At 36.0% G+C, this 14,316-nt stretch overlaps 1 protein-coding gene across 2 annotated transcripts in view; it reads left to right on the plus strand.

Moving 5' to 3' along the window:
• Window positions 1–13,618, plus strand: part of Brcc3 (BRCA1/BRCA2-containing complex subunit 3) — a 40,170-nt gene extending 26,552 nt beyond the window's left edge. The window contains exons 8-11 of one of the 2 annotated variants that reach the window (XM_031364736.1): window positions 5,256–5,387; window positions 6,657–6,700; window positions 8,507–8,680; window positions 10,017–13,618. In XM_031364736.1, the coding sequence (XP_031220596.1) occupies window positions 5,256–5,387; window positions 6,657–6,700; window positions 8,507–8,658 (328 nt within the window). In that variant the 3' untranslated portion in view covers window positions 8,659–8,680; window positions 10,017–13,618. Of the gene's footprint in view, window positions 1–5,255; window positions 5,388–6,656; window positions 6,701–8,506 lie in introns of both variants that reach the window. The other variant, XM_031364734.1, reaches the window with a different exon arrangement.
• Window positions 13,619–14,316: the final 698 nt, after the last annotated feature.

Consider the following 14,316-nt stretch of genomic DNA (forward strand, 5'->3'; position numbering starts at 1 on the left):
GAGAGACAGAGAGGGAGGGGGGGAAAGAGAGAGGTAACTTTAAAAGGAATCTTCTATAATACTATGTGCTAAAGGTATTGTACTGGCTGGTTTTGTGTGCCAACTTGACACAGGCTGGAATAATCACAGAGAAGGGAGCTTCAGTTGGGGAAGTGCTTCCATGAGATTCAGCTGTGGGGCATTTTCTCAATTAGTGATCAAGGGGGTAGGGCCCCTTGTGGGTGGTGCCATCCCTGCGCTGGAAATCTTGGGTTCTATAAGAGAGCAGGCTGAGCAAGCCAGGGGAATCAAGCCAGTAAGGAACATCCCTCCACGGCCTCTGCATCAGCTCCTGGTTCCTGACCTGCTTCGGTTCCAGTCCTGACTTCCTTTGGTGATAAACAGCAATGTGGAAGTAAGCTGAAGAAACCCTTTCCTCCCCAACTTGCTTCTTGGTCATGATGTTTGTGCAGAAATACAAACCCTGACTAAGACAGGTATGTTGGCCTGGAATATTTAGTATTATTGAATATGTAGAAGCCAGTCCTGGAAAACAGGTACTTAAAACCCATGTTATATTTCAGACCAAAAATGATTTCTATAAGTATTTGTTAGATAAATGATAATGGCACTAACTGAATCAAATATTAGCTCTGCTCTCAGTGTTCTTTTTGGAAGTGACAGAGTAGCCATCTAAAATATCAAGTGTTTCACTCCCAACCTGACTGACTTCTGCACCGAGCTCAGTAGAGTTAAGGGATCTTGGAAAGATGTCTTTATATTGCAGAGGTGTGAGGATGGAATATCATCTTATACAGGATTAACAGATAATTCATTCTTTCATCTTTCTGCCTAAACCTCCTAATGTGCTGGGTTACAGGCATGTGCTACCACTCCTAGTTTATACAGCGCTGAAAATCAAATCCAGGACTTCATATACATTAAGCATGCAATATTATCAACTGAGCCATGTCTCCATTTCTCTTATAAAATTTTATTTTGGGCCAGGGTTTTGCTAAGTTTCCCAAGATGAATTTGAACTTGAGAACCTCCTGTCTCAGCTTCTCACATACTTAGGATTACAAACATGAGCCACCACACCTGGTACTGATTATTTTTAAAATGTTATATTTTTTAAAGTTTATTTGGTTCATTTCGATTTCACTAGTTCCTTTTCTTTGGAATCTTGGTAGAGGTTTTGTATAGAGTCCTGGTCTCATAGGTGGATGTCTGTTGACCACAGACCATTCTCATTACATGGCTTGATGGAAAATTCAGTGTGTTTTGAATTCCAGAAAGACACCAATTCTGGGAACCAAGTGAGGATATTTAAAGTTCAAATGTGTCTTCTACATTTGAATATCCAAAAATTGATACCTCAGTGAATTAATTAAGCAGATGACTACTTTTCCTCATGAAATATTTTCCTCAATGTTTAAGAAAACCAAAACTGTAGGGGCTGGACAGATAGGCCAGTAGATAAAAGTACTTGCTGCTCATTCAAAAGACCCTGGTTTGACTCCTAGCACCCACATGGCAGTTCACAACTGTATATAATTCCAGTTCTGAAGATCCATCACTTTCTGGCCTTCACATAAGCTATGCACACGTGGTGCACAGATATTTATGCAGGCAAAACACATATGTATCAAATAAAATAGTAATAAAATGTTTTGAAAGAACAATGAACTTTTTGGTTATAGAATATTATGTTATAGTTGTCTAATTTATTGGTATACAATTTTTTATAATATCCTCTTATAATCCTTTTTATTTCATTGCCATTTTAAAACATTTACTTTTATGTGTATTGTGCCTACATATTTGCCTGTGTACCATGGGGGTACTGGGAACTGAACCAAGGTCCTTGTGCTGGATAGTTTTATGTCAACTTGAAACAAGCTAAAGTCATCTGAGAGAAGAGAACTTCAATTGAGAAAATGCCTCCATAAGATTGAGCTGTCAGAATGGCTGTACAGTGTTCTCATAATTAGTGACTGATGGGAGAGGGTGCAGCCAATTGTGGGTGGTACCACTCCTGGTTCTATAAGAAAGGCTGAGCGAGCCATGGGGAGCAAGCCCAGTAATCAGCACCCCTCCATGGCCTCTTCATCAACTCCTGCCTCTAGGTTCCTGCTTTGTGTGAGTTCCTGTTCTGACTTTCTTCGATGATGAACGGTGAAATGAAAGTATAAGCCAAATAAACCCTTTCCTCCCCAACTTGCTTTTGGTCAGGGTGTTTCATTGCATCAATAGAAACCCTAACTAAGAATATCCTCTACAAGAGTAGGCAGTGCTCTTAACTTTGGAACCATCTCCCCAGCTTTATCATTGCCATTGACTTTAATTATCCTTTCCAACTTTAGTTATTTGACTCATCCTTCCTTTCCCCCTTAGTTTATCTTGTAAAGGTTTTTTTTCAATTTGTTGATCTTTTAAAAAGAAAACTTTTTGTTTCCTTCTTTTGATTTTATATTTGTTATATTTTATCTACTTATTTATTTATTTCTTCTTAATTTGGGTTTAGTTCATTTTTTCTCTTTGAGTATAAAATTGCATTGTTGGCTTATTTTTTGTTTATTGCTATAACTATGTATTTGTGTATGGTGTGCTGCATACATGCAGATCAGAGTACAAGTTTTGGAAGTCAGTTCTCTTGTTATACTGTACTTTCTATGGGTTAAATTAAATTCTCAGAGTTTTATGGCAAGCACCTTTATCCTCTGAAGCATCTCTCCAGCCCTAGTCTATATTTTAATGTGCTTAGATTTTTGTTTTGTTTTCAGAAAGGGTCTTAAATAGATAATTTTCTGCAACTCTTTACCTGCATCTGTACCAAAGTAGTTTTTAGAATATACTTATTTGGTTGGTTGGTTGGTTTGGTTTCGTTTGGTTTTTCAATATGGGGTCTCACAGTCTTGGCTGTCCTGGAACTTGCTCTGTAGATGAAGCTGCCCTTGAACTCAGAGATCCACCTGTGTTTGCCTCCTGAGTGCAAGGATTAAAGGCGTGTATCACCATGCCCAGCTTTAAAAAAAATATTTATTATATGTGTGTACATCTGTGCATTTTTCCATGTACATGTGTATGATGTGTGGAGGTGTGCTGTGGAATGGTATACGTGTCAAAGTCATGTGTCACATATCAAGAACTTAACTGGAGTTCTACTGTTTGGAGCCTCTCTCTCTGTCTGTCTGTCTCTCTCTCTGTCTCTCTGTCTCTGTCTGTCTCTGTCTCTCTCTCTGTCTCTGTCTGTCTCTCTCTCTCTCTCTCTCTCTCTCTCTCTCTCTCTCTCTCTCTCTCTTCTCTCTCACTAGGACATCAGCACAAGGTGATACCTGTCCAGTGGTTATCACATTTCCCATGTATAGCATGAAGTTTTGATTTAAGAAACCTGAAATGTTGATGATCTCTCTGCTTTTCATCTCAAATCTCATAAAGCTCGTGGGTTAAATTTGATGGTGAAGTTAAATTAATTCTTTATTTAAGGCTTCTTCTATGTGTTGCAATCTATTTACATACACCCATACAATTACAAACCCTGTTCATTAAGGCCATATGTGAAGCCTTATCATCTACTTTTCTCTGCCTCAAATGAGAAGAGTGGTCACTGGGCTCAACTCTTCATCAACTCATTGTTTCTTTCCAGAACATAATTTATTTGAAATTGCTTTTGTATTAATAGTTAATAGGTATTTTTTCTTTATATTTTATTATCTGGTATATTTTTGTTAGGGTGAAAGGGTTTTGGTGGCTTTCTATATTCTCTCTAGTAGAACTACCAGATTACTTTGTATTCAGTTAGGAATTGGGATAATTTAAAGTTAAGCTACTTGTCCCTATATAGTGTAGTTCAAATTTTGTTCCTAGTATGTTTACCATTATATTCCTGAGAACAGTTTACAAGGTTTCTCTACTCTTGCATGTCCTTGGTTACAATTTTTGTCATCCTGGACCCATCAGTACTTTTGTAAACTTCTATAAGTTTCCTCATTTAGAAACATACCTTTCTGGGAGAGCTGGCTATAACTATAAAGTTCATCTTGGAAATTTTCCCTCTTTATTTGTTGGCCCTGTAGTTCTCCAGTAATTTCTGTCAGACAGTTTTTGCTTTCAGTGAATTTTAATTGTTTTCAATAGGAAGACTGCTGTAACAACTAGTTCATTATCAGAGGCAGAATCTCTATCATAGGCTTTATATAGCTATGGATTTTACCTTGTTTCTAGGATTGGTGTTTGGTTCAGCTGACAGAAACTCAGCAGTTTCTTCTATGAATGTACAGAAATATATGTTCAAATCTGGTATACTGTTTGGACCATTTCTGCTTACGAAGCCAGAAAATTTAGTTGGAAGCCTTGTTAACTAAGAAGAGAAGATTGACTTCTGTGTTTCTGGACCCATCATTAATAGTAATCACTGTGTTTTACTCCTAAAAATCTTCTGCAAAGGCCACTATTGTATTTTGTTTCATGAACTGTTCCCTGATTATGTGAATATGGAGATGTAAAGGATAGTTGTAATTCCCTGTCATGTATGTTTCATCTATGTCATAATATGGGACCTAAAGACACTTTGATGGGTAAGATGGGTAAGATTAAAAAGCAGAGAACTAGATCTTATTCAGCATTACCACTACTATGTACCTGTGACTTTCACAATGTATAAGGCCCCCAGCCTGGATCCTCCACTCCCATACTGTTATGTAGAGTTTAAGCATATTATGAGTGAGAAATACATACAGGTGGCTTGATTGGACTTAGAACAAACCTGTCTGTGTCTTTCACTCTAGCATGAAATGGAAGTATGTGTAATATCTTACCTAGTTTTATCCACAGAAGAGAATAAAAACTGAGAGGTGCTAGTAACTTTTGTGAATAATTCCATCTACAAAATGAATCTGATGGAGTCACTGAAGAATCTTCATTGGAATCAGATTATTCAGCTTCATTGCAACTTACTGACTAATGTATTAGTTAATTGTTTCTTTCATCTGTATAGTTGGCCATACTGACATTGAGTTCCCAAAGGTTTCTCTTAAATTTGCAGGAATGGATTCAAATTCTCTAAGGGACTAGAGAATATTGAGTGTACAAATAGACTTCTAATTTGCTCTCAAGAAAAGCCTAATTTGAACTCTGTCCACTTATAAATTGAGTCACTTAATAAATTGTAGTAATAATTAATCTTTGAAGTACTTTATATTATAACATCTCAGTTAAAGTATAAAGAACTTATTATAATTAAAGGATAAAATATGAGCTAAACTGTCTTGCAGGTATGAGCGAATTGAAATCCCAATCCATATTGTACCTCATATCACTATTGGGAAAGTATGCCTTGAATCTGCAGTAGAATTGCCAAAGATCCTGTGTCAGGAAGAACAGGATGCATATAGAAGGATTCACAGGTAATAGCTCTCACTATCTTGTCAATTCAGTGAAGACCCTTTATTTTTAACAGCTCATCAGTTTCTGAGTCTTCTTTCTAACCTTGTGATCTCCCCCAGCCTCAAGCAGGGACCAGACTTTGTCCTTGCCACAAGCAGCTAGCCTACTTAGGGTGGAGTTTCCTGAGATAAAGAAAGCCCTTTTATCCTGCTGCTTCTCTGCCTTTTCTGAAGTTCCTGCTAGGAGCCACGCTCTGCTGAGCTGCTTCATCTGCCAGTATCCTCCTGCACCTACAGCAACACTTCCAAAAGATAAAATTAAGACTAGCACTAGTGTCAATACTATAAGTTGTTTACCATGTGGGATGGTATAACATTTTCTTCCATTTTCTGCGGAGCTCTGCCCAAGACAGTGCTGCCCTCTGTTGAGACTCTGGTGTTCAAGCCCCATGATGGGTGCCACTTATAGCTGCCAGCAGCTACACAAACCAGTTTCCTGAAAGAGAGGCAGGGTTCTGGGGAAAATGCAGAAATTGGACTGCGAGAGAAATAACCAGACCAAGTTAAAAGGTTCTGATCAAGGTCCAGTGTGTATTTCAGAGTCTGAGAATATATAGGCAGGGAACCCATCCTTCAGTAAGCCAGGATCTTGTGGGCTAAATAATATCTTGTTGTTCAGTCTGGAAGGCAGGTGAAGCAGCCCAGTAGAGCATGGCTCCTAGCAGAAACTTCTGAAAAGGCAGAGAAGTGGCAGGACAAAAGGGCTTTCTTTATCTCAGGAAACTCCACCCTAAGTGGGATAGCTGCTTATGGCAAGGACAGAGTCTGGTCCAGCCCGCTTGAGGCTGGGGGATGTCACATAACCTGACTAGGAGAGAGCTTCACAGCAGCCTCAAATCATGTTTTTCACATTATATTATAATGATCTCTCTAACATTTCTATCTTGCCTCTGATATTTTGAATCCTTCAAGAGAAAACACTTCCTTTTTCTCGTTGTGAAAATAAAATAAATCATATTCTAGTACTCCCATTGTCAAGTACTGGGCCTTGTCTATTAAATTCATAGTGTATCAAGACCTTCAGTGAGAAATAGTAATTTCATAGTCATGTCTTTGAATCATCTTTTGAATTTTTGAATAAAACTATATCCCCCAAATAAATTTAAAATGAACAAGGTGGGAACTCAAATCATTATGTTCATCTAATCCAAATGTCTGATGTAGGTTATGATTTTGTTATACACCTTTGTTTTTGCTTCATTGCTAACCTAAAGTACCTTATCCCTTTAGCCTTACACATCTGGACTCAGTGACCAAGATCCATAATGGCTCAGGTAAGATTTTTTTTCTTTTCTGGAGTTTATGAAGTGACCTTTGCCGTATTCTCTTTTATAGAAACAATTGTAGTTTATCTTGGAGTTTCCTTTCTAAGAACTGTAACTAATCTTGCTCTACATTTCCATGGAAACCTATAGACCCTTAAAGACTATAAATGTGGCTTTAAGGTAAGACAGAAAAAGAGAAAGTAGATGGGGAAGAGGGGAACCTGATCTGCTATTGGGTGAGGAGGAACTAGAAAAGCTTTTTTATAGACTAGCTCAGTGGTATCTTATTATATGCTTGCACACTACCTCTTAAGGAATCCTAGTTTCCATAGATTTCTATAGCTTAATAACTTCCAGAAATTTTAGTAATGTGCCTTTAAGAACTGATTTCAACCTCCAACCTATTCTAGTAAGAATTGAAAGAGGCAGGATACATCAGGCAGTAAGTTTTCCATGTGAATAAGTAGAGAAGGAATTCCTGGGCAAGTCTAAGGGGAAAAAACTCAGCTATAGTATACATACCAAGTTACTTTCCTCAACATACAGACATTTTCAGCTATACCTACTATTCAGCTAACCTGGATTTCCCTATTTATTGACTAAACTTGGTGTAGTATTGCATGTCTGTAGTGTAAATACTTGAGAGGCAGAAGCAGGAGGACTGCCATAAGTTTGAGGGCAGCCTAGTCAATATAGAGAATTCCAGGATAAAATCTGGGTGTTACCCTGACTTTAAAAAAAAGTTAACACTAAAATAAACAATAACAACAACAACAAAAGATGGATAAGGTAGGAAAGATCAGGAAGAGTGGAACACTTTCTTTCTTAGTAATTAATTGATTAATTTTGAGGCAGAATCCCTCTATGTAGCCTTTGCTATCCTGGAACTTACTGTGTATACCAGGATGTTCTCAAATTTATAGAGATCTGCCTGTTTCTGCTTCATGATTGCTGGGTTTAAACATATGTACCAGAACACCCAATGGAAAGATTTCTGATACGATTGGTAGGCAGCTGCCTTGGGAAGAAAAGAAGGGAGTCATGACTTGGTATAGTCCATCATTTCTATCTGGATAAAACATGACAATGAGTTAAAATTGGTAATATATGGTATATAACCATTATCTAAAATCACAATTATTTAAAAATATACTAATAGTTCAAAAGTAGACAAACAGATCAGTAGACCTGGACAATGCCTAGAAACAGGCCCATGTATATGAAAGAATTCATATTTATTCAAAAATTTCAAATTAGTAAAAGCTATATTAGATACTAAATATCCATTCTTTTGTTCATCCAAATCAAAACAAAACAAACAAACAAACAAAAAAACATTTAAGTACCTATTCTCTACTAGATAGCCTTCTAGGCACAACAAGGCTATAGTGCTGAACAAAAGAGACACGCTTTATTTGCATAGACTTAATTTTGTTTCCATTTGAGGAGACAGTAGAGTCCTACTGGAGAGTACTTTTTTAGCCCTTTAACTTGAAGAAATGAAGAGCTAGCCATGTTTCTCCTTTCTTAAAATTAATTTTATGTTTTTACTTAGATTTCTATTTGGCTTATGGATTTAAGGCTTCAGAATATGTGTCTGCTTTGCTCAGCTCTCCTCTCCCCAACCCCCATCTCCAGTTGACTACTAAAAATCATTTACTAGTACTACTTATTGTACTTTAGATACTTGTTCCCCACCCTACCCCAGCCCTTTTATCTGTACTCACAACTGAGGCACTCTGTTAGTAGTATAGTAGGAACATCCCAGTTATCTTTTCCAGTTATCTCATCTGTTTTTTTTCTTTTTTATTGAAGTATTTACCAAGAATTTGTGCAGTCAGATGTCAGCAGTCAGTGGGCCTCTACTGCAGTGGTTGGAGGACAGATTGGAGCAAAACCAGCAGCATTTGCAAGAGTTGCAACAAGAAAAGGAAAAGCTTATGGAAGAGCTGTCTTCCCTAGAATAAAGCAGAACAACAAAAAAATGTGGTAATTTTTTTTCAGTTTGTGTGCTGAATCTGGTCCCAAACTATACACAACTCCTATATAGACAAATAATATAGCAGCACTTTTTATATCCCAACAAATAGTTTGATGTATATAAAAACAGAAGACGTTTTCTTAAAATTTCCCCTGAGCTTATAGAATTCCCCTACTTGTAACTGCTTTAAAAAGAAAACATGCAGGATGGCTTAAGCGGAACATGAAAGGTATTTTGTAAGGGGCATAGGAGGTACATTAGCAAGGAATATCTGGGAATAAAATGTCTGAAAAGTTTACTTTGTTTTAAAAATATTATATATATTTGAACTAGAGTATCAATGTGTATCCCTAGCTATCCTGGAACTCACTATGTATACCTCACTAAACTGCCCCACTAAGTTGCCCCCAAACTCATAGAGATCTACCTGCCTCTGACTCTGTAGTGCTGGGATTAAAGATATAAAAACACCCAGCATAAACTTTTTTTTGCGACAGTGTCTTATAATATAGCCTAACTGGTTTGGAACTTACAGAAATCTACTTTCCTCTGTTTCCCAAATGGTGGAGCTAAAGATGTGTAACAGTAATATAAACTTCTTAGAATGTGAGGTCTTTGTTTTTATTTTCAGATATAGCCATCCTATATAATATGATAAAGGAAGAATAGCACTTGGTATTTCTATTTAATGGCTTGATGTTTCTGCTATGCAAATGAATCCTAAGTACTATAGAATTAATGGAAAAACATGCAGGTAGCTCATCATCACCCACCTCTGTTAATTATACTCACTTAAAATCGTGTATCATTACTTCCTTCTTGATCTGTAAACATGTATCATGATATATCTAAATGTGATTCCGTGCGCATGCCCTTTTAAGCAAACAAGTGAGTTCTAACTTATTTGAATCTAAAGCAAATTCTTACTGATCTTAAGAATTGAATTATAATATAACCATGATTTTTGTTAGCAATATTAGGATTTAGGTTGTAATAGAAATCATGCTTTAAAAAATGTGATGATCATAGCATTCATATGTAGCCACTAATTCTAAATGTGTCTTCAGAAAAAGAGTTGAGCCTGTTGCATCCTGAGAACTAAAGTGGGAACTGGAAAAAGAGTGAAAAGAAAGAAAACAGATAGTAATAGTCCCAACCACAGTGATAATTGGGATTTTGGCTAATTGAGGCTAGAACCTAAAACTCTACATGACTTACATAGTTGATTCAAGGGCATACTTACATTTGAAAACAAATATTCTTAGGGCATATGGAATGTAAATGTTGTATTTTCTTTAATTTTCTCTCACCACAATTATTATTTATTTATTTTATTTTTTATAGGTCAGATGAAAATACCTGGCATACAGTTTATTAAACTAAATCAATTTTGAAAAAGATAAAATTGGAGGGCCTACATTATATAACTTCAAGATTTATTATAAACCTACAGTAATCAAGATACTATATTTGCAGAAAAATCAATGCAACAGGAAAGAAAATTCAGAAATAAGCCCATAATAATATGCTTAACTAATTTTGAAAAAGTACAAATGTGATTCAAGGAAGAAAAGACAGTCATTTCAACAAATTGAACCGCCACAAGCCAACAAAATATATTCTAAAAGTACCTCCAAATGTATCATGGATTTAAATGTTCTATGGAAAATAGAAAAAATTATTCAAGAAAAATTTTCAGGAGTTAAGTACTTAATATTCAACTCAAGCACAATTTCACAAAATAAAAACTCTATTCTGCAAAAATATTAAAAGGAAACCATGTAATATCTGATCAGTGAAAAAATATGCTTAAAACTCAAAAATAAATACCAGTAGAAAATGAAAAAAGACATAAACATTGTCACTACAGGGGTTTATATAGATGGCAAGTAATTATGTGAGTATATATTGAATCTCATGTCATTGAGGAATGCAACTTAAAACTACAACATGGTATGACATATACTTATCAGGACTGCTATAGAAAAAATGCTGAAAATACCAAATACTATTGAGGATGCCATCTAGATTTCTTATACACTAATGACAGGAATGTAAAAATACAGCTACTGGGCAGAAGAGTTTAGAATTTTGTTGTTGTTGTTTTCGAAACAGTGTTTCTCTATATAGCTCTGGCTGTCCTGGAACTCACTCTGTAGACCAGGCTGGCCTCGAACTCAGAAATCCGCCTGCCTCTGCCTCCCAAGTGCTGGGATTAAAGGCATGCACCATCACCGGCCGGCCTGGAATTTTTTTTTAAAGTTAGACATACACTTAACATAACCCAGTGTCATACTGTCTTCACACAAAAACTTTTACAAAATTTTTCTTAGCAGCTTTATCTGTGATAGCTGCAAATTAGAAACAACCCAAATAATTCTGCAGTGAGTAAGTGGTTCAACAAACCATTCTTACTATGGACTACTACTATGTAGTGGGAAGGAACATATGCTAATATGATGAGCCTTGTACAATTATAGTAAATGAAAAAATGCTAGTCTTAAAAGATCACTTACTGTATGGTTGTATTTCTAGAGCATTGTTTAAATGTCAGGATTAATGACAAAACCAAATTAATGATTTTTAGAGTCAGGGAATAGACATTGTATAGCATATGTATTCTTACTGCAGTGTGACATAAAAGTTAATTTAGGCTGATGAAACAGTTTTGTACCTTAAATTTAGTGTTTAATATATGTCTGTTCCTGTGCTAACATTTTATAGATTTATATACATACAAATTAATATATTTAGAAATCTAGGAGTAGGAAGTAAGGTTCCAATTTATGAAATGATTAGAGTAATGTATGAGCCATATGTAGTGTCACATGCCTACAATCCCAGTGCTCAGGAGGCTGAGGTAGGAAAATTTCAAATTTAGAGCCATTCTGAGCTATATAGCTCCCAGCTGGTTGGGGTACAGTGGGAGACAAAGCTTCAGGAAAAGGCAGGGAGGGTAGGTGATAAAAAGAAAACCTGGGGTTGGGGATAAAATGATTTGAATATTCTTATAGGCCAACTATGAACACAAGTCTGTGCTTCACTTTCATGAATAAAATGAGATTATAGTAGATGACCATCAAGTACTTTTAGGTCAGTGTTCATATTTTTAAAATATTAATCATCAGAAAGAACAGTGGCATGAATGAAATGTGATTATTTTCCTAGTTATACCTTTACACAAAATATTGTATTCCAACATAACAACCTTGTATTTGTTTAAATGGATATGTTCTCCATCTGGTTTTTTTTTTTTTTTAATGTCTTCAAGGCTTTCTCTTTTTTTAAGATTTATTTATTTATTTATTTATTTATTTATTTGGGTACACTGTAGCTGTACTGATGATTGTGTACCTTCATATGGTTGTTTGGAATTGAATTTTTAGGACCTCTGCTTGCTTCATTCATATGAGCCACCATGTGGTTGCTGGGATTTGAACTCAGGACCTTTGGAGGAGCAGCCAGTGCTCTTACCCCCTGAGCCATCTTGCCAGCCTCCTCCATCTGTTTTTTTAAAACCTTTTTGAGATGAGGCCCCACTCAACAGCCCAGGCTGGCCCCAATCTAGCAGTTCTCTTGCCTCTACCTCCTAAGTGGTAATATTACAGGCATACAACACCTTGCCTGGCTGATTCCTTATTTTCTATACATAGAAACTGCATCTGACCTTATCTCCACTATTTTTAAAGCCTTAGTCAATGATGATGTCCATTAGTCAAACTCATTTGTTTTTGAAAACTCATTAGTAAACCTCTAGCTTTACTATTTTTATTAATAAACACTGGCTTGATACTTTCATCATTCTTCCAAATCTACCACTTTTGGTCTTTGTTATCATATACTTATTATTTCCTATTCCGAGGCTGTCACTTGCAAAATTCATTCATAAGCCTCTCTATGCAGTTACAGACAAATCCATTTCTCTATATACCATTATCTGAACTCCAGACTTACATTTCGAGCTACCCATTATTTGTTTCTACTAGGTAGTCTTATTGCTACATTGAATTTGATAAATCTAAATCTGAACATGTTTTTGGCCTAATCTATATTCTCTTAAATTTCTTACCTCAGTGAAGAAAGCAAGCATCCATATGCAAAAACTGGAATCTAGACAGGCAACCCTAACATCTCTTACCGTTTACACTTTGCCTTGAGTTACAGCAGTTTGACATTTTTTTTGTAATCTAATCAGAGTTGCAATATGAAGAATAGGTATGTGTGAGGAGGAATGGGCAGGTGGGGTATCAAGATTCCCACTCATTGGGATTACTTCATGAAGACATGAGTTTTTAGCCTTGCAACAGCAGAGCAGAAATAAGATCTAGTGAAAGTTGTCCTGTGTCAGTACCCTCAAAATCAGAATGAAGAGGAGAAGGTAATCTCTTACACTAAATTAAATGACTGAGCAAATAATTATGTTTTGAGGAAAATTGAAGTTAGTTTTTTCATACTTGAAACATTATTTACAGATATAAAAAAAGGAAGTAAAAAGTTATTCCCCGGGATGATAAATAGAAAAAGTTGATATCATTTTAAAAGGGAGTTACATGTTATATATATACTAAGAGAATAAGTATGTCTGTATACTTCCACTTTTTACCTCTACCCATTAAGAGAGAATAGAAATGGTAGCTCAGTAGCTAATGAGCACACCTGGCACCAAGAGGCTGGACTTCAAATAGTATTTTCCACTAATACTGAATAGAATTCAGTCCAGAAATGAATGCATATGTATATGATGAACTGATTTTTAACAAAAACACCAAGACTATTTGAAAGGGGAAATATAGTCTTTTCAACAGCTGATGATTTCACAACTAAATATCTATACAGAATAATGAAGCTGGACCTCTGCCCCACATCATGTATGAATGTTAACTAAAAATGTATGTATCAAATATTTAAATGTAGGAACTTGTAACTATTAAAATATTAAAACAACAGTAGATGTTTATGACTTTGGTATTTAGCAATGGCATTCTAGACAAGCCACAAAAAGACAGTTTTTAGACCTCATGAAAATTTAGAAATGTACATCTATATTTTTAACACAAAAAATAAAAACTCAGAAAATGGGCCAAAATATTTACAAACAACCTAAGAATCTAGTGTCCAGAATTTATAAGTAACTCAGACAATAACAGCCAAAAGGAACCCATTTCAAAAGTGAACAAATCAAAACCATAAGATACCACTTAATACCTACTTAGAATAAAAAATGTAAGCCCAGTCTTCTGGAAAATGGTAGACTAACAGCTGTGTGACCTAGTGAAGAAGGCAGGAGAACCCATTCAGCAAGAATAAAATGCAATAAATATTCCAAAGGGCAGACCACCTTCAGAAAGTCAGAGTTAGCAATAGAACATCTTAAAAATTAGAAAAGAGACAGGTGATGCACTGGAAAGAAGTAAACCAAGCTGAATACAACTTAAGCCTCATTACTCTCCAGCAGGAGGAAGAGAAGCAAAAGCCTCCTTCAAGAGGTAATCTAGGCCACATTGAAGAAAAGAGATAGGTAGTCCCTTCAGAACAATCCCACAGCCCACACAAAACTCAAATCCTGTTGTAGATTTTGATGAGACAGTGATTCTTCTATTGGATGGATCAGCAGTGGAAAGGATGACCATTGTGGCACTCTGTA

Source organism: Mastomys coucha, chromosome X (assembly GCF_008632895.1).
Source record: "Mastomys coucha isolate ucsf_1 chromosome X, UCSF_Mcou_1, whole genome shotgun sequence".
NCBI classification, from domain to species: Eukaryota; Metazoa; Chordata; class Mammalia; order Rodentia; family Muridae; genus Mastomys; species Mastomys coucha.